The sequence below is a fragment of the Jatropha curcas genome, chromosome 9, assembly GCF_041381405.1.
Source record: "Jatropha curcas cultivar XTBG-Jc1 chromosome 9, XTBG_Jcur_1.0, whole genome shotgun sequence".
In the NCBI taxonomy this organism is placed as follows: Eukaryota; Viridiplantae; Streptophyta; class Magnoliopsida; order Malpighiales; family Euphorbiaceae; genus Jatropha; species Jatropha curcas.
The window spans coordinates 3,613,823-3,633,074 of NC_143159.1; the positions used below are offsets into that span (position 1 = coordinate 3,613,823).

At 32.6% G+C, this 19,252-nt stretch overlaps 3 protein-coding genes and 1 non-coding gene across 6 annotated transcripts; 3 read left to right on the forward strand and 1 right to left on the reverse strand.

The window, feature by feature from the left end:
• The first annotated feature begins 459 nt into the window (after positions 1-459).
• LOC105630833 (putative nucleobase-ascorbate transporter 10) lies at positions 460-3,764 on the forward strand. Its single transcript, XM_012212813.4, has 14 exons — positions 460-732; positions 812-909; positions 1,014-1,190; positions 1,286-1,386; positions 1,539-1,614; positions 1,793-1,852; positions 1,948-2,132; positions 2,282-2,378; positions 2,509-2,595; positions 2,707-2,765; positions 2,836-2,927; positions 3,010-3,087; positions 3,186-3,349; positions 3,443-3,764. Exons 1-14 carry the CDS (start codon positions 588-590, stop codon positions 3,659-3,661), a joined length of 1,638 nt encoding a protein of 545 aa, XP_012068203.1. The 5' UTR covers positions 460-587; the 3' UTR covers positions 3,662-3,764.
• A 161-nt stretch (positions 3,765-3,925) lies between these two features.
• Positions 3,926-6,777, forward strand: LOC105631007 (heptahelical transmembrane protein 4). 2 transcript variants are annotated; one of them, XM_037637521.2, is made up of 4 exons: positions 3,926-4,155; positions 5,005-5,278; positions 5,389-5,689; positions 5,774-6,777. In XM_037637521.2, exons 2-4 carry the CDS (start codon positions 5,007-5,009, stop codon positions 6,425-6,427), a joined length of 1,227 nt encoding a protein of 408 aa, XP_037493449.1. In that variant the 5' UTR covers positions 3,926-4,155; positions 5,005-5,006; the 3' UTR covers positions 6,428-6,777. The 2 variants fall into 2 exon arrangements, with proteins under 2 accessions (XP_037493449.1, XP_020533737.1); XM_020678078.3 differs by having other exon boundaries at positions 5,771-6,774.
• Positions 6,778-7,296: 519 nt separating this feature from the next.
• TRNAT-AGU (transfer RNA threonine (anticodon AGU)) lies at positions 7,297-7,370 on the reverse strand. Its single transcript has one exon. It is a non-coding gene; the product is annotated as a tRNA-Thr (tRNA).
• A 6,343-nt stretch (positions 7,371-13,713) lies between these two features.
• Positions 13,714-15,032, forward strand: LOC105630832 (protein SOB FIVE-LIKE 5). Of its 2 annotated transcripts, none has more exons than XM_012212810.4 (4): positions 13,714-14,261; positions 14,348-14,428; positions 14,546-14,627; positions 14,752-15,032. In XM_012212810.4, the coding sequence occupies exons 1-4, from the start codon at positions 13,914-13,916 to the stop codon at positions 14,778-14,780; spliced, it is 540 nt and encodes a 179-aa protein (XP_012068200.2). In that variant the 5' UTR covers positions 13,714-13,913; the 3' UTR covers positions 14,781-15,032. The 2 variants fall into 2 exon arrangements, with proteins under 2 accessions (XP_012068200.2, XP_012068202.2); XM_012212812.4 differs by having other exon boundaries at positions 13,718-14,261; positions 14,549-14,627.
• Positions 15,033-19,252: the final 4,220 nt, after the last annotated feature.

The window sequence follows — 19,252 nt, forward strand, 5'->3', positions numbered from 1 at the left end:
CATGAGGCAAAATCTGTGTTCAAAGGGATAAATTCATATTAGGACTAACATCTAGGCATCACATAGCGCTAGATTTAAAGCCAACCGGAGGCCAGCATGTAGAAACACTTTCAGTAAAATAAAATCCATTCAACACAGGAAAGAAAATGTAAAACCGTTGCCCATTCGCTGATAAATGCATCAGAAACCGTTAGACAATCATGTAGAACATTGTTAATGATAGGTTACGATCTTGCCTCCTCAACGAAACTGTAATGCAGAGTTCAAATTTCCCAGAGAGATACCTCCAACTATGATTGAGATCATTGATAAAAAAAATTGAATTAATTTAAAAATATCAGTTAAGACCTTCAATTATGATTGAAAAATTTTAATTAATTTAAAAATATCTTATGTTATAATTGACAGTTAAGGTCGCCAGCTTCCGGCTCAATAACAGTTAATACCCAAAATGTAACGGTCACGTATCCTGGCAATGGAAAAACGTCTGTTGGCGGATTCATTGCCAATTTGGAGCTCTCCATGCCCAATATACTATTTACTTAACATTCTTCTTAATTTTGTCAAGTGTCTCTAAGAGAAAAGACATGGCCCAAGCCGGAGGCGGTGGTGGTGGTGGTGGTGGTGGTGGTGGAGGTGGTGGTAATAAAAAGGCTGAGGACTTACAACCACATCCAGTGAAAGAGCAGTTACCTGGAGTTCAATATTGCATAAACAGTCCTCCTCCATGGCGTCTGTACTCTGTTTTATCTATTTTATTATCATTATTCTTATTATGGACCTGCATTTATTTGGTATTCTTTATGTGCAGATGAAGCTATTTTATTGGGGTTCCAGCACTATCTTTTGGCACTTGGTATTACTGTTCTGATACCAAGCTTGATCGTCCCTCTAATGGGCGGTGGCGATGTAAGAATTTGATTTGCATGATTTTGATTGCTTTCCTTATAATTAATAACATATATGTTAATCCATTAATTTTAACTTAATGAGTCTGTCCATATATGTCACAGGCTGAGAAGGCTAGAGTAATACAAACATTACTCTTTGTTTCAGGATTTAGCACATTTTTTCAGACTTTATTTGGCACCCGGCTTCCGTCTGTGGTTGTGGGTTCATATGCATATGTTATGCCCACTACCTCAATTCTCCTAGGCAGTAGAAACAGTATGTTCATTGATCCCCATGAGGTGATGCTTTGCACTTTTGCTCAAAATCTCTTCTTTTTATTAATTGAATCTATGAATTTGATTCTATTTAGCGCTTTTCGGGTTTTTTTTTTCAGAGGTTTGTACAAACAATGAGAGCAACACAAGGTGCTTTAATCATCAGTGGCTGTTTCCAAATAGTTATGGGTTTCTTTGGTCTTTGGAGAAATGTAGTCAGGTCTCCTTTTCAAAGTTTCTCGAATATTATTACAGTAGCATATGCTTGATTGCTGATGAATGGATTAATTGACTTCTTCTAATCATCATTTGGCATTGTTAATTTTCGATTCATGGGGATATTTTTTCTGTTTCGTTTTTCGTTTTTTCCAGGTTTCTTAGCCCTCTTTCTATTGTACCTTATGTAACTTTCACGGGGCTTGGTCTCTATTACCTTGGTTTCCCTACTGTAAGAAGCTCCAGATCTTCATATATATACTTTCACTAGTTCTATTTTCAGTTATACCTCATACTACCAACTGGAATGTTCGTCTCAATGTAATAAAAAGCAGTGTGTGGAATTGTTCAATATTTCAAGGACATTTTTTTTTTTTAAATGACTTGCTCCTCTTTTTTTCTCCTTGTAGCTGGCAAACTGTGTTGAAGTTGGGCTTCCAGAAATATTTGCAATGGTTTTCATATCACAGGTAAGCAGCAATTTAGCCTGTGCTTAATTTTCCTTTTGTTCAATGGCTCCTTTACATAACCTCAAAATGTAGACTTGCTGATTAACATTCTGCAGTATCTTCCTCACTATGTGAAGTCAAAAAGGCCCATATGTGATCGGTTTGCGGTTCTGTTCTCTGTTGCTCTTTCATGGTTGTTTGCACAGCTTCTAACTGCAAGTGCTGTTTATGATAATAAGCCTTCAAAAACTCAAATGAGTTGCAGAACTGACCGTGCAGGACTTGTTAGTGCATCACCTTGGTAAGGCTCTACTATAACTAATATCGCCACCATATAATAAATAGTTTTCTTATAGCTGAACTGGTTATTGTCTCATGTAACCAATATAATTTTACCTGCTTTAGCTCTACGATAGATATTATTTTCTCACGTTGTGTAATTAAGTGCAGGATTTATATTCCTTATCCATTTCAGTGGGGAAGCCCAACATTTAAGGCTGGAGAAGCTTTTGCAATGATAGCTGCTGCTTTTGTTTCTTTGTTTGAGGTATATATTAGTTAAGTGTATATTTTTTTGGGGGGGGAACAAATAATAATGAATTAGAAAAGATAGGAAAAATGTCTGATTAGAAATTGGAAAATCTTCAGTCTTGACATCAAATTCCCATGAATTGCAGTCCACGGGCACATTTTTCGCGACTGCGAGATATGGAAGTGCCACTCCTGTTCCACCTTCAGTCATCAGCCGTGGGACTGGCTGGCTGGTACAATGCCTTTTATTGTTATTGTGTTCGCTAAACATTGTAATTTCCATGTTAGTTCTAGCTTCTAAGTTGTCTTTATTCATTGGTTAACGAATCTTTTTAAAATTTCAGGGGATTGGGGTGTTGTTCAATGGTTTTTTTGGATGTCTGACAGGATGTACTGCATCAGTGTAAGAACAGTGGTTTTAACTATAAATCCTTAAATTCTACAGCAGAATTAAAAACCTGTTCTCTGTATAGGGAAAATGCAGGTCTGTTGGCATTGACAAAAGTAGGAAGCCGAAGAGTTATTCAAATATCTGCTGGATTTATGATTTTCTTCTCTATATTTGGTAAGTTCCTTTTGTTCTCAATTGTCAGTATGATTTTAGTCTCTCTTTCCATTTTATTGTATTAACCTTTTTCCTTAACCAGGAAAATTTGGGGCACTATTTGCATCTATACCTCTGCCAATTGTAGCAGCTATGTATTGTGTTCTATTTGGTTATGTCTGTAAGTAAAATTTTGTACTCTTTCTATCTAGATTCAGCATTTTCCCTATAAACAAACAAATTTATTTTCTAACATTTCCCTACATATTTTGCACACAGCTTCTGCAGGCCTCGGTTTTCTCCAGTTCTGTAACCTGAATAGTTTCAGGACAAAATTCATCCTTGGCTTTTCTTTCTTCATGGGCATTTCAGTACCGCAATACTTTAGAGAATACTATCAACAAGGATCAAATTGCGGCTATGTTTACACAGGTTCTAGATGGGTGAGATTCTGTAACTCGACTGGCATTATATTCTTTTCTATAGCGTTTCATTTTTTTTGTTTACATAATTGTTGGTTGTTCATTGGATTGCAGTTTCACGATATAGTGACTATCATCTTCACATCCCATGCGACTGTAGCTGCTTTGGTTGCATTTTTCCTGGATTTCACTCTTTTTCGCGAAAATGATGAAACGAGAAAGGACAGTGGCTTGAAGTGGTGGGAAAAATTCAGCTTATACAATTCAGATGTTAGAACTGATGAATTCTATGCATTACCTTGTAGACTTGATAAACTTTTCCCAGCCATTTAATCTTTCATTAATTGCCTTTTAATGGCTGAAAAAAAAGAAGTTAAAAAAAAAAAGTTTACTTTGCAGCTATTTTTTCCATTTTCAAAGTTCCTGTAAATTCTTGCCGAAAATTTCTCCTTTATTGTAAGGTTTGTGTTGTTCTTTTCCTAAATTTTTGCAAACTGAAGCATGAAAATCTGAGATAATCTTGTAAATGTGGACAATATGGTTAGTATAAATACAAGCCCATTGCCAAACAAACCATAACATAACAGCAAATAAAAATTCTACAGAGTGAGACTGCCATTTGTCCATGCCAAAGATAGGGTATTTTAGTTGGGATTCTTTCTTTCCGGGTTCATCAAGATTTTCCAACTGGAGAGAATTTTCTTGCATGACTGTTTTTTGGGGGTGGGTTCTCTTCTATTTTCTCTGCAACTAAAATATAACCCACCTTTAAAAAGAGTTATATCTCTTCTGGGTTTTCCTTGACGGCTGGTTTTTTCCATTCAAAGGTACATTACCTTTTGCATATTTAATGTCATTTATTCCTTTTTCTCCTTTTTTTTTTTTTAATTTTCTTTTACCATTCTTTTCACTGATGGTGAATGACCCTTTTGTCAGACTAATTTTATAATGCCTCGTGATTATTTTTGTGTTCAGGCTCTGAAACAAATAAATTTTTTAAAGGCAAGATTTATTTCATTTTGGTAATTGAGCTTTGTTTGTTTTTCTTTTTTCTTTTTTTTTTTTCCTCCTTTCATGTTTTTGAGGCTTTAATTTAGATCTAAAAGTTACTAAACATGTTTATAGATGTTGTCAATAACAATACCAGACAGGATCCTGTCTTGAAAGAGAGAAGAGAGAAGAGATTATTGATCCTGTCTTCCATGATCCTGTCTGGAAAGAGAGAAGAAATTATTGATCCCAAAGAGCAAATAATAAGTTTGGTTGAAGAAAACAAATTATCTAGCTTTTCAATGATCTATGCTCTAAGCAAAATTTTTGTCTGAACAATACAGAAAATTTTGCATTCCAATTTTTTTTTTTTTTTGGGTTCGACATAAAACAAATCTTGATCCTTCCTAGACATTGCTCTAACAAGAATTAAAGAATCTGCCCAAAGTCCAATTCCTACATCCTTTTTTATCACAATTTGATGAGTTAATACCAAATTTGATCACCTTAATCAAAAAATCATTGCTGAAAAGTTCAAAAATTTTTTTCTCAATAAAATTTCTATGTTCTACCAGCAATTTGTTATGTGAAATGAGCAATAATTTATATCTTTCGCATCAACAATATCAAAAAAATTATTGTTCGAGAATCTTAATTTATAATTTGTTTCGGATTTTGGGTGACAGAGATGATTCCTAATCGTTACAAGAACTTTTTTCCTTCATCTGAAAAAATTGATGGTCCATTAGATTGCGAAGATGGGAATGAAGTCAGTTCCAAGGAAGGAAAGGGTCATATATTATGGAAGAAAGTGAAATACCAGCTTGTTGAATATCACTCATTGCCAGGGTACTTAAGGGACAATGAATTTATCCATGGCTATTACCGCGCAGAATGGCCATTGAAGCAAGTCCTTCTTAGCATCTTTAAAATCCACAATGAGACTCTTAATGTCTGGACGTGAGCATTCGGTTATATCCAAGAAAAAGAAAATCACTGTTTTAGCTTTGATATGGATTTTGATTATTGTTATTATTATTTAGAATTTATTTGTTTATATATTTTTGCAGGCATTTGATTGGGTTCTTCCTTTTCCTCTTTTTGACTGTATATACAGCAAGTGAGGTTCCAGATGTCGCAGAACATTTGCCTGACATGCTGCGAAAAACTGACTTCCACAAGATCCATTTAGACCTAATGAAATGCCTTCCTTCTTTACCTAATATGCCTGACCTTCAAAAGTTTAAGGAGGATTTAAGGTTGTCTTTGCTTCGTATGGAATTCCTTTCCTCACTTTCTGGGAATTTTGTGGAACGTCTTACCAATTGCTTGCCTGAGAGGTTTACTCGGATGTATAATGACAGCATTTTGGTAAAGAAAGTCAATTGTGATTCTGCATTTCTAATTCCACCTGTTCTTTTATTTATGATATTCTTTGGATTTCAAATGCAGCAGCAAGGAACGGAAAATGACATGTCGAAAATGATAGCTCCGTTGATGTTTCATCCTATCACAAGATGGCCATTCTTTGCCTTTCTTGCAGGGGCTATGTTCTGTTTGCTAGCTAGCAGCATATGCCATCTCCTGTCCTGCCATTCAGAGAGAATGTCTTATATAGTCCACAGAGTTGATTACGCAGGAATTGCTGCTCTTATTGCAACCTCTTTTTACCCTCCTGTTTACTACTCCTTCATGTGCAACCCTTTATTATGCAACCTTTATTTAGGGTTTATAACATTATTAGGCATTGCCACTATTATATTCTCCCTCCTTCCAGTATTCCAGAAACCTGAACTACGGAGTTTTCGTGCTGGTCTGTTCTTTGGAATGGGCTTGTCAGGTATAGCACCCATTCTTCATAAGCTGATACTGTACAGGAACCAACCTGAAGCGCTCCAGACTACAGGTTATGAAATCCTGATGGGGATTTTATATGGGCTTGGAGCGTTAATCTATGCTACTAGAATTCCTGAAAGATGGAAACCGGGAAAATTTGACATTGCTGGCCATAGTCATCAGCTTTTTCACATCTTAGTTGTGGCAGGTGCTTATACACACTACCAAGCAGGGCTTGTGTACCTAAGATGGCGCGACCTGCACGGATGCTAGAGTTTCAGGCAGAAAGATTGAGGCGTTTTGTTATTTTACACGTCCTGTGTTTAGCTGACAGGAATATTTCCGTGTCTTATCGCTCTTTTTTTTTTTTTTTTTTTTTTTTTTTTTTTTTTTTTTTTTTTTTTTTTTTTTTTTTTTTTCTGTTATTGGGGCTATATAGTGAAAGAAGCACTTCATCTTTGTACCCAGACAAAGAACTTGATTAAGAATCCCTGCTGGAACAGTTTGAGACATATTCATAAGTCAGTTAAACTGCATGTGATGTTTTCTTCTGAAACTAAACTGTTTATGATGTTAATATTGTATTATCCTGAAACAATCTTTTTTTGGTACATAAGAAACGGAATAAAAAGATTATGGACTACGGTATTTAGAATAAGTTATTCCTGCAATAGCATAAGAAAGCTAAGAAAGAAGACCATCAGGAGCACGATCAAGAATATGAAGCCCCAAACCAGTAGAAGAAACCAAAGATACTGGCCAATCCGCACTGAAATTAGCATCTCTGAAAATATGAATAACCGAAATAGAGTGAAAAAAGAGAAAGCTGATACTTGATGGATGAAACAAGAGAACACACAGCAGGAGGATTTAAAATGCCATTAACCATATTTACTGCCACGAAGTTTGTCACCTTCCTCCAAAAGAGATTGGAAACCACACTGACTTGATGGATGAAACAAGAGAACACACAGCAGGCGGATTTAAAATGCCATTAATTAACCATATTTACTGCCACGAAGATTGTCACCTTCCTCCAAAAGAGATTGGAAACCACACTGATACACAATAACCAACACTGTAGCCAAACTGCAACAAAAAGAAAAAAAAAAAAAAAAAAAGCCAAACTGCAACAAAAAAATTGCTTTCATTGAGAGTCGAACTCAAGACCTCCCGCTTACTAAGCGGGTGCTCTAACCAACTGAGCTATGAAAGCTATGTAATTTAAATTTCCATATTTATTATAGTTTTTATTCTGCTAAACAAACGTTTCCAATGTTTTTTAGTTTTTTCATGCTAATCCTCCAGAGTCCAGACCAAGATATATCATCAAGGTGCTAATTAAAAACAAATGTTGATATAATTAACAATGTGATCATAAACATTTAGCTATATACCATTAAAAATAAACTTTTAAACAATTATTAATTGGATGCCACTGTTATATGCTCATGAACAGGATAATAATTCATATTTGAGTAATCCTTTTCAAAATTTCTATATATATATATTTTTTGGGAATCTGTTGGTTGGCAATTTACCTGAGCCGTTAATTATTCAATCATGTAAATATAGTACAGCAACCCAATCTAAAATTTCACGGTGGCCGGACAGTTCTAAGTCAGAATAGGGCCCGCCGTAGCCCAATAATTTGGAACTAGTGGTGGTGAAGCTTTTATTTGTAGGCTTGGTGGTTGGCTCATTACCTAATAAAGTCTGTGATCTTAACCATAGATGGGCTTTTGATGGGCCTATCTAATTCTAATCTGAAGATTAATGATATGGTGACATGTCCTTCTTGCTGACCTGTAAGTACTTGTTTGGACGCCCCCAGAAGACATGGCGAGTTGTACCCGGATGACCTCTTCTTTTATATGGCAGGCACTTCTTTCGTGTATTGTGCTTTTATTACATGGCCATTTCCCTGTGCTGTTCTGAATTCACTCCATTTGAAAGATTGCAGAATCTCTGCTACCATTTTAATCGTTTAGCAATGATTTTTCATTGAGATTTTTTTTTTAAATTAGTAGATTTAAATTAAAATGTTATTAATCATGTTCATGAATACAACAATTAATTAAAGAATCAGCTAATTTTTGTTTAATGATTTATATTAAAAGAAAATCCAAGTATCACCCATTTGGAATAATTGTATCCAAACATAGTGTTATTTTATTAGATAATCTTGATTGGAGGATTCCATTCAAATCAAATATTAAACATATTATAAAACAATAATGAATATTACCTACAATTTTTCTTTTCAATGTTAAAAAAAAATATCTAAATTGGAATTAAATTTTTATTTTTTTAAGAGATATTATAATATGTGGTATATTAATAGAAAAATAGTTGGTCTAAACTAATCAAATTAGATGAAATCTGAATAGATATCGAATTTAAAACCTTTAAATTATAAAAAATGTGTTTTTTTTTAGGGATCATAATAATTATTTTGTGGAAAATAAATATATAAACATAAAAGTAAATATTTTTTTTTTTTTAGGGAAAAAGTACATAATGATCGATGATAATTAGACAACAATAAAACAGATTTTCACAGAATAAAATAACGAAATAAAAAATTTTGGATGCATGCGATCCTATGACCATTGGTGAAGAGTCAACATCAGATCATTATTAATTGATCACCACTAAATCATAGTATGACTGGTAAGAGTTGATAAGATATAGGATCATTATCCTAAACATGAATAAAGATTTTATTATCCTAAGATACTTTGTTGCATAGAAAACTGTGCCGCAACCCAATAACATTCATTGGACCGGCCATGCACCCTTACGCTACGGCTTACCTAGCCTCAGCCTCAACATCAACAACCATCGCAAGGGTTAATGCACAAATGGGACCATTGTGTAGCTGGTCAGCAGTCTCTTCTGGTTTTACAATGTTTAGAGCTTCCTCTATTTGATAGTCATACAACAGTAGCTCTGATTCTGAACCACCACTCATATTATCACAGCTTCAAATAATTAACCAAATCGGTGGGTCTGCTCATTATTTCTTACGATCTGACTCAATCTAAACAACTCTGCTTAATCTAACCAATCCGATAAATTTAAACATATTTGATCTTTTCACTGTTAACCTTCAATAATTATCATGAATTGTCAACAATTAGCTAGCTGCAATCGCCTTGAATGATTGAATTAGTAGTATATGAGTGGATTAATTAAGAAAAGGAGATTAGTGTAATGTCAGTTTAAACCCGACCGAACTAGCTATTGCTAATTGTCTACGGATATGAGAATGACACTTGTGAATTTAATTTTAGAGTTAGGTCCACTCCAATGATTTCTCTGTATACATTAGCTTGCATTATTGCCTCGTGGAAAGAATTCAGATAGATACGGAGGAATTAATACGATATGCTTTCTTTTTTGGATAATGACTCTCCAAAAATTTGAAACCCCAATTAATTCATTACAAATTTAATTTTGTGTAATCTTTTAATACATGGGAGCCCAATGAACTAGTCACCGACGTGTCAAAAGATAATCCTTCAATTTGAATAATCTTTACTAAATTTACAATAATATATTTGATAGACATGATCCAAACTCGAGACCTTTACTCATTATATTTTCTACAAAATGTAAAAAGATTTACCAAACCATGACTGAATGGTTAATTTTGTATATATTTGGACATATTTTATTGAGACACATGTTCTTCGTCGAATTTGTTGGGACCAGAATATCATACTCTGCATATTTTCAATAAAAATACAAAAAGATTTAGCTAATCCCATCTACACAGACTCTGTCTATTGCAATTGTAATTTTCTTTGATAAAAAAAGGCACATATATTGTTCCGTATCATTGTTTATTATTATTATTATACTTCAACATTATATATTGCATCACGTGAACTGTACGTGTAAAGTCAGATTCAAATTCTAAAATTACTATTATTAAAATGATTTTTTTCAAATAGTATATATTTCGATATGAGTGTGAAAATATATAAAAATAGAAAAATGTATTATTTGCAATATTACGTAATTGAAAACATATAATAGAAAATAATGTGAATACGAAATAAGCACCCAGAGATTAGAGTTTTTCAATTGAATTTTTAGATTTTTGGTTGTATTAAATAATTTAATTGGATGGAGGAAAGGCAAAATAATAAATGGATATGCATTTAGCTTGCGTGCGGATATATAGTTTTAATAGTACCGTTGGAGGTGGCTAAAATTAATGTGATATAGACATATAATTAAATAAATCAATTAAATAGTGGCCGGGGAGCTGTGAAGTGTAAAGTATATTAAAACGAAATTAGTTTTATATATATAGTCTCATACTCCAAAATAAAATTATTTTCAAATAATTTCATAGTCATGCCAAAATTTTATATTCAATCGGTTTGGATTAAAGTTCAGTTGTTATTATCATTTCATGGTCGAGTCAGTTTTAAATAATTCCATATCAAAAAAAATGGTGCACATGTAATTTTGAAAAATCTAAAAAAGAAAAAATTCCGTGAAAGGAAAAGGAAAAAGAAGATTTGACTTGGGTTTTTGCTGATAGGGACTTGGTTTTGTTGGGTTTTGAACATTAAAGCGAAATTGGAGACTTTGATCTTGGAAGGAAAGGAAAAGGAAGAGAAGAAAGTCTTTAGTTTGAATATGAGAGATGGTAGTGTTTCAATATCATACTGTAGCAACTGGCCATTTTTGTTTTTACCTTTCAACTGTTGGGACCATTCAAACCAAAAGAGATTTCAAGCTGCAACCCACAAAAGGCCCATGCTGCAGTTTCTACAGTTGAAATTGCGGTTCCTGTTTTGGTGATATTTTAATTAGGTCTAAAAGCATTAACTTTGCAATCCTTGTTATGTTGTTTTTCTCTTATTTTAATTCTAAGTCTTTGATTAGGATGTATTTACTTAAAATCTGGAATTCCAGCATTTAAACTCTTTGCAAGTAAAATTCGCCGGAAATGCAATTCACTTCCGTTGATCCAACTGTCCATCGGGAATAAAAATACTTTTCACCTACAAAGAGAAAAAAAAAGGAGAAGCAGAAATGGATTAGCAAGCAAGTAGAAGGTAGAAGCAGTCCTCACAGCAGGAATTACGGATCATGGACTGGCAAAGGGCCACAAGCTAACAAAGGGCATGTGCACATTTGTGAATACAATTAGTGAATGGGACCATTTTGATTCAGACGAAGATCCTAATTTGGCCCCATCATCGATCTTTTCTATTAGTCACACTTCTTGATCATTGTATCACCACCCACCCATGGGCTTTTCCCCTAATTTAAGGCTCTTCTATTTTTTTTCCTTTTTCTTTTTTATTTTATTTTATTTTCTTTTCTTTTCTGCAATTTACACATGCACATCGTTAAGATATTTTTCCATCGTAGCCAGTTAATTTTTACGGTGCAAGCTTTAACGTGCTATTCATTTTTTTTTTTAAAATCTTTAATTTGATATTACTAGAATCATATATGTCGATTCGAGCGGAATTTTATTAAGCTCGAACTCAACTCGATAAAACTAATACTCAAATTTGAAAAATACAAATTAAATATCAACTTGTTAAGTTTATTGTATGAATTATTTTCGAGTTTAGCTTCTATCCATTTATAAGTGATTTAATTCATTCATATTCTTAAGTATCATCAATGAACACAAGAGGAATGAGAAGAGCAACTGTTTCAGAAAAAAAAAAAAATTTATGTTCAGTATATGTCAAATATAGGTTTTTTCTTTTTAAAACCATTATATGTTGTCTCGTCCAAAATATTGTGGTAAATTTAAGTTTTTATTTCTATTCCTGTATCAATCTAAATCTTACTTTCATCATGGTTTAGTATGCCAAATTTTTTTTTTTTTTTTTTTTTTTTTGTTAAGAAAAGGAGAGCTACAGCTCTAGCATGACAAAATGTTTTACTTATATAATAATATTTATTTTATTATAAATAAAATAATATCGCGTCAAATAATAATAATTAAAATCACGAAATATAGTTTGCACTTTTTCTTTTCATTTGAAATATTAATATACACCCTATAATTAGAAAAGCCTAAACTTCTTATCCACGTAGATGATGTGATATAAGATTTGTATTAATTGAATGATCTTGTTATTAGCATTATTTAATGTGGGACTAATAACAAAAGATACACCAACATTATTGGAAGCAGGGGCCCTTAAACAGCTATATATCTTGGATGAAGGAAGGAGGATTTTGTACCTTAAAAACTTAAAATAGAAAACTCTGTCATCAAAGCAAATTGCACATATTAACCATACAAATTTCAAATTGCATGATTCATATGTTTTTCTATTTTAACACAAACAAGTTTATAATTGACCAATTGATGATATTGTCTGAGTTTTTAAGTGTAAGATAATAAAAAAATTTAATTTATGAGGTGTGGTAAGAATTAAGAAAAATACTTATATATATAGTCAAGTTAGATGCTTATGAAGACCCAAGTCTTCAAATTAGAGACATAAACAGCAGAAGAGTCAAAAAGACTTTTGTAATAGGTATATGAGTAATTAAAGCAAACATATTTAAAACGATATAGTGGGGACAGTTAGAATGATAAAAATAGGAAAAAGAATTTGTAGTGTGTACTCATTAAATACTAGGAATCAATAATTCTTGTCAAAACATTGAATAAAGAATTTCAAAGCTGAAATTTTCTTCCTTTGCAGGTGCTTGCAAATTCAAAGTCTTTGAATATTTTTCTTGAACCAAAGTGCATGCTTGAGATGGAAAGAGAAAGGAAGAAAAGATTGTTGGAGCTTATTTTGCAACATTAATGCATGAATATTAAATTAAGATGATTTTTTTAGCAATGGAGTTTGATAGTCAAAATTTGTTTCTCCGTTAACATTTGTTATTTTAATTCTTCCAGGGACTTAGTTGATAGACTGCATTTATCACTAGGGACTTAGTTGTAATTTAATAAGAATCTGGTTGACTTATTTTTTTAATTAAAAACTTGCCGTCCGACCAATCATTAAAATTAAAAGAGATTTATTTCTCATGTTTTCCACTCGGTAATTAAAGCTTAACGGCTCTATCCCTAGCGAGCTATAGAATTAATTTTTCCCTTTGAATAGAGACTAGACATATCCTTGTCTATGAAATTATATTTAGTAACTATCAAATAGATTTAATTTGTTTTATTCTTTTGGTTAATTTGGCGTACCGCAACTTATATTGCTTAAATGAACAAGTGTTGTCTAGCTTCTAATGACAATATTTAATTCGGAGAAGACAAAATAAATAAATAAGAAAGAACGAAGGAAAAATAGAAGGCATTAAATGTATTATATATATTACAAGTTGAAAGCACAAAATAACAAAATCCCAATAGATGATACTAACATGGTAAGCTGGTTATTACCATAATTATACATAAAATGATGACAGTTTTCTCCTTATCAATAATGTTTACCCCTATTGTTATTGTCGTTGTTCTCTCTCTTTCTCATACACACTCAAAGCCAACTGGCAACTTTGATTGATTCATATACAGATAAAATAAGAAGGGGAAAGGATAGAGCAAAAGACAAAACTAGTCTAGGATTTGAATGTGATTCTGTTGTTTGTTTTTATTTCCTTTCCATCTCTTTTTCTATCTCTTCTACTTATATTTATATACTCCCTCATCTAAAAAAAATAAATATAACCCAACTCATTTTTCTATTCTCATTTTCTTTCTCTACTCTCACTGACCAACATTTTTTTAAAGAAACTGATAATAATGGATATGTCAGCTCCTCAATGCAGTAGTAGTGGGTGTGAGTCTGGTTGGACATTGTATTTAGATCAATCTTCTAATCAGTATCAGGGTTTTGGTGGGTTTGTTGATGGGAATTATGCAAGAGTAGAAGGTGAAGAAGAAGAGGATTTGTCAATGGTTTCTGATGCTTCCTCTGGACCGCCACATTATTGTGAAGATGATGATCATGAAGAGTGTTGCTTCGATCAATTGGCTAACAATAAGAAGAACAAAAGCAAAAAGAAGAAGAACAAAGAATTTTCTATTGCTAGGAGCTGCCAACAACATTCATTTCTTGATGATACTGCTAGTTCTCCTGCTTTGGGCAAGGCGAGTTTGATTATTTTTTTTTCTTCAAATTGCATTGTGTATTAATATGTAGGTAGGCATATTAATTTATTGGAAACTGTATATAGAAGGTAAGCAAGAATGTTATTGAAGGTTCAAAAGAGCATGCCCTGGAATTTTCACAAGGTTTCTCTGCAACACATTTCAAGGTACTTGTCAATTTTGTGTACTTTTTTTTTTTTTTTTGGTTATATATCGGATTAATGATTTTTGTATATAAGCAAGAAATGCCAATGCCATTAATGTTGCAAATTTTCTTGTTTTAGCAGGGGAAATCATCGCTCAAGAAACACTTTGGTGGATTGTTTCATTCCTCTCTTGCAGAAAAATCATCTTCACAAGAAACAGGTTTGTTTTTATGCTTTTTTTTTTTTTTTTTTGCTTTAATAAATTCTAGAATATAAACACAAAAGCTTTAAGAATTGCCATAGCACTAATTCTTTGTTTTGTTCAATATGCTGGAAAATGGCAGGTGGTTTGCAAGGAAGGAAATGGAAATGACAAGCATTTCGTAATTATCCAATGTCTTTTGTCTCTGCCACTGCAGTTGCTTTGGAGAGAGAGAGAAATGGAAGGGAAGAAAAGAAAAAAGAAAGAAAAAAAAAAAGCATTAGATCTCAAAGGGATTTTGTTCCTTTCTTTTGGTTTTTATTTTTTCTAAATTCTACTCCTTTTTTTATATTTTCCTGTCAATGCAGTGGGAAACACCTGAAAACATAAAAAAAAAAATTAAATTAATTCCTGCCTTTAACACTCTGCTTTTTGCTCCTTTTGTCACCAGTAGCGTTCGCATTAGGAAACTAGGTCTCTTCCCTAGTTCCCTAAAATTTTTACTAATGCAAATCCGATCATCAGGTAATCTCAGATGAATATAAATAAATAAATAATACCATCGTATATTGAATAAAAACAAAAAAAAAAAAAAATCTTTTTCCCTTGTGGAGATATATCAATACACGGAGATAAAATGTTATGTTTGGCGACAGTTTTTTAAGTAGTTTTTAGAGTTTTGATCGGTTACAACGCTAAAGACTATTTTTTTTATTGGTGTTCGATATCGTAATATTTGAACTAATTTTTACGGAATAAAAGGTATCCATTGCCCAGTAATTCAAGTAAAAAAAAGAAAAGTTAAGTTAGTACATAAAGATTTGTAGTCCATTAAAGATTGGTCCCAGCCAACCACACATACAGAGAGTGAAGAAGGGTCTGAATACATTTAAAGAAAGGCCATGGGATCGGAGGCCTGTAATAAGTGATCCACCGTTCACTATTTCAATTGCCAGCCTAGCTAGCTAAGGCAGGGTTGGTAAATTTGGTAATGTATGCCTCTTGTAGAGTAGAGCCAGACAATTTTTCAGATGGAAGGACCAAAAGGTAAGCTTCACTTTCCACCAAAAGGGACCAACCAGAACCACCACCCCACCACCATTTGGTAGCTACCTTCTCAAAATGTGATCCATACACACATAATATTAATTGGTGCAATTATTGGATTTCTTTTGTTGGGTTTCCTTCAAAATCTTTATTGAAAGGGTTCCCATCCTCAAAATTAGCACCCATATCTTGGAAAAGGACTTGGATTTTTCGGATGAAGACAACCTCCACCTCTGTCCTATCAATATTCAATCCCTCTCTTTTCTTGTAGCTTTTACTTGATAAAATAACTTACACCCTAGGACTTCAGCTATTCTAATGGTATATACCGCCCACCCTATTGGATAATATATCATTATATAAGTATGCATGTATTTTTGACTTGACAATCGTTGGAATAATTTACATGTTTATGGAAATTAAATCTCCTATGTGGATCTATTGGCAAAGTTAACTTTTTTTTTTTTATAATTGTTAATTGTTTTAATAATTTTTAGTTGTTCGAGTAGCTTTTCATGTAATGCTAAAAGTTAATATGAGTTAATCTTTTATAAAACGTTATCTTAACCTCTACAACCTCGTTCAAACTATATCATCCAATACTATGAAAAATATAGTTTAATCAAAATGTTAAAAGTTACTCAAATAATTATTGTCGAACACAACTTATTATAAATTTAAAAACTACATCTTATACTCAACCTTTATATATTTCTTAAATCACCGATGTACGTATTGAATGAACTGATAAATGGTATTGATCTCATAAGGGTGAGAACCCAATCCGAAAGAGATTATAATACTTTCTCGTTCTACCAAAAAAAAGAAATCTTAATAACAACAAAGTGAGAAACAAACATGTTATCTTTAGAATTCAATTTTTACTTGATTTACATAAAATCATATCAAATAAAAAAAGAGATAGAAGTGATTAATTGTTAGTTGCTCATTATATATGCTTTTCCAATCAAGTTTCAAGATCTTTGTGGTTATTGATGATAAGATTAAGAAATAATAACTAAGATAAAAGAATCTTTTCCAGAAATTGAGGGCCTACAATACTAATGTATGCAAATTGCAATTATGTTTTGCTTGACACACAATGCCTAAACAACTTGCATGGCCATTGATACTCTCATCATTGTCTCTCAAAAAGCTCCAATAATTGTTAATGAGTTGAAACAAACTTGTCGCTGTCTTCGCCGCACGATCAAATTAAAAGCTTTCACCTTTATTTGTCCAGATCATAACCTTATCAACATACATTACAATTGTATTCTTGCATATCCAATTATCTGCAGTACTTCCACACCCAAATGCTTGGAACTTCTTCCTTCTCTCCAGATAGCAACATAACTTAGGTTGTACAAATGGTTGGGCCGAGTTAGTTAATTCGCTTAATTTGATTAATTCAGTAATCTGATTCGGCAAATTGAAAATTGATTTTCGATTCAAAAAATGAATTTGGATTTATTTGATGATCGATTATAGTTCAGTTAAAACATAATCTAATCGAATTAATCAAGTCAGAAAATAAATATTAGGTGCATGTAATTGAGCTACTGTAAATGATTTAGCCAATTTGATTAAATCGATTTTTGATTTGGCACAATTAATAAAAAATTAATTCAATAAGTTAAATTTAATTAATTTGGTTTAATAAAAAATTTCATTCAAATTGATCCGACTCACCAATGATCATCTTCTAAATCTAAATAATGGATTTTTATTGCATTAGACCGCGGTCAAATTGTTGCGTACACATCCAAAAGCGGCCGAATTTTTAAATTCTAACCAATAATATGTGGCATTTCATTAAGGATGGATGTGTATAAAAAATAATAATATATTAAAGTGTACGTCCACCTAACTATTTCTAATTTTCTTCTGCTAATGGTTGCCTCAATGTGACCAAATCATTCCAAAAGGATAAAAAGGAAGTCATTATTTGAAGTTTTGACTTCAAATGTTCCCAACTGCACACAGTGCCTTAAAACAAGGAAGTTAACTAGTATATATATATTTTAGCACCCACCACCTCACATGCATGCCATTTACAAAGCGTGTGCAGCCAGGCACAAGATACCCCTAGCCACCTGCAGTCTAGTCTAGTCAAAATTGCTTGCTATTTCTCATTTTATAATTACTTCAAAAAAAGAAATAAGTTATATAGTATTATTAATAATATTTTCTATAAAATTAATTGCACAGGAAATCAGTTTTCCATGAATGCTTGCAGACTTCTGAATCAAGGTATAGAATTAGTACTGGTAGCAGAAAGCGAGCGTGCCTTGTTGCCTCATATTCCTGTCTGAAAAAGAAACCAAATGAAAGTGACTGAAGGTGATGTGCTAGGAATTTAAAGATCATAAAATTGTTATCTGCTAGGAATTTTTCATTTAATTTTATACTCTTGAACTTCTAAATGTGGTATGGGACTGTAAATGAGACAATCCGCTCATGAACTGCTCAAGGCTCGGTTCGATAAAAGCTCGCTCGAACTCGTTTAATATGCTTATTGAGCCGAACTTGAACTTGGGTCATTAGCTCGCGAGCCATCTTTATTGCCCTGAACTCTCGAGCTAGTCTTATCGAGCTGAATTGAGTTCATGAACTAGCTCATAATCAAAATCAATTCAAATCTATATTAAAACGACGTCGTTTTAATTAATGGATTTTGAATTCAAGCTTAAACTTGACTCGTTTATAGTTATCGAGTCGGATTTGAGTTTGTTTATTTTTAAACAAGGTAATTTTAAGTTCAAATTTTCGAGCTTGAAATGAACTCGAGCTAAGTGCGAGCTCGGGTATATCCTTATCGGGCCGAGCTCGGGCTCACCAAAGCTCGACTCGGCTTGTTTACAACCCTATTGAGACATAATCTAGTTGCATATAGAAATGATTTCTTTAATTAATTTTTTTATTACTTTCACAAATTTGTTCCGGTATGAATATACAAGGATGATGCATGATCACATTGGATTGATAAGGCAATGTGTCTATATAACTCATTTTACTGTATAGAGAAAATTACTATTTTATCCTTGTAATTTATCAAAGTACAAAACATTGTCCTTGCATTTTTAAAAGCAAATAGTTTGGTATTTATTTGTCTTTGTTAGACTGTTATATCCTCCTGTCAATTTTCGTTAATTACATGGACATATTATTCAATTTTGGTAAAATATATGGACAAAAAATGAAAAAAATATAGTGATAAAGTACTTAATTTTGACAAAATATATGGACAAAATAGTAATTGATTGAGGGAAAAAGTATAAAAAATTGACAAAAGTATATAAGTGTGACAAAAATAAAAGATATGGATAAAACTATATATTTCTAAAAATATTGGGAAAATATTATATTTCATGGCAAAATTTAGGATAAAATTGTAATTTTTGGTATATTTATATACACACTGTGTTCGACACGAGGGGAAACTGTTCCCTCTAGGCTAAGAAACTACCGTTCCTTTGCTTACATAATGAAATTCGCGGGGGGAATAATAAAATTCTTCAAACCAAACTATTGGAGTAAGTTACAAGGCCCAAACCCTGAGGTTTAACCCAATAAAGAAGTTTAAATCAGATTAA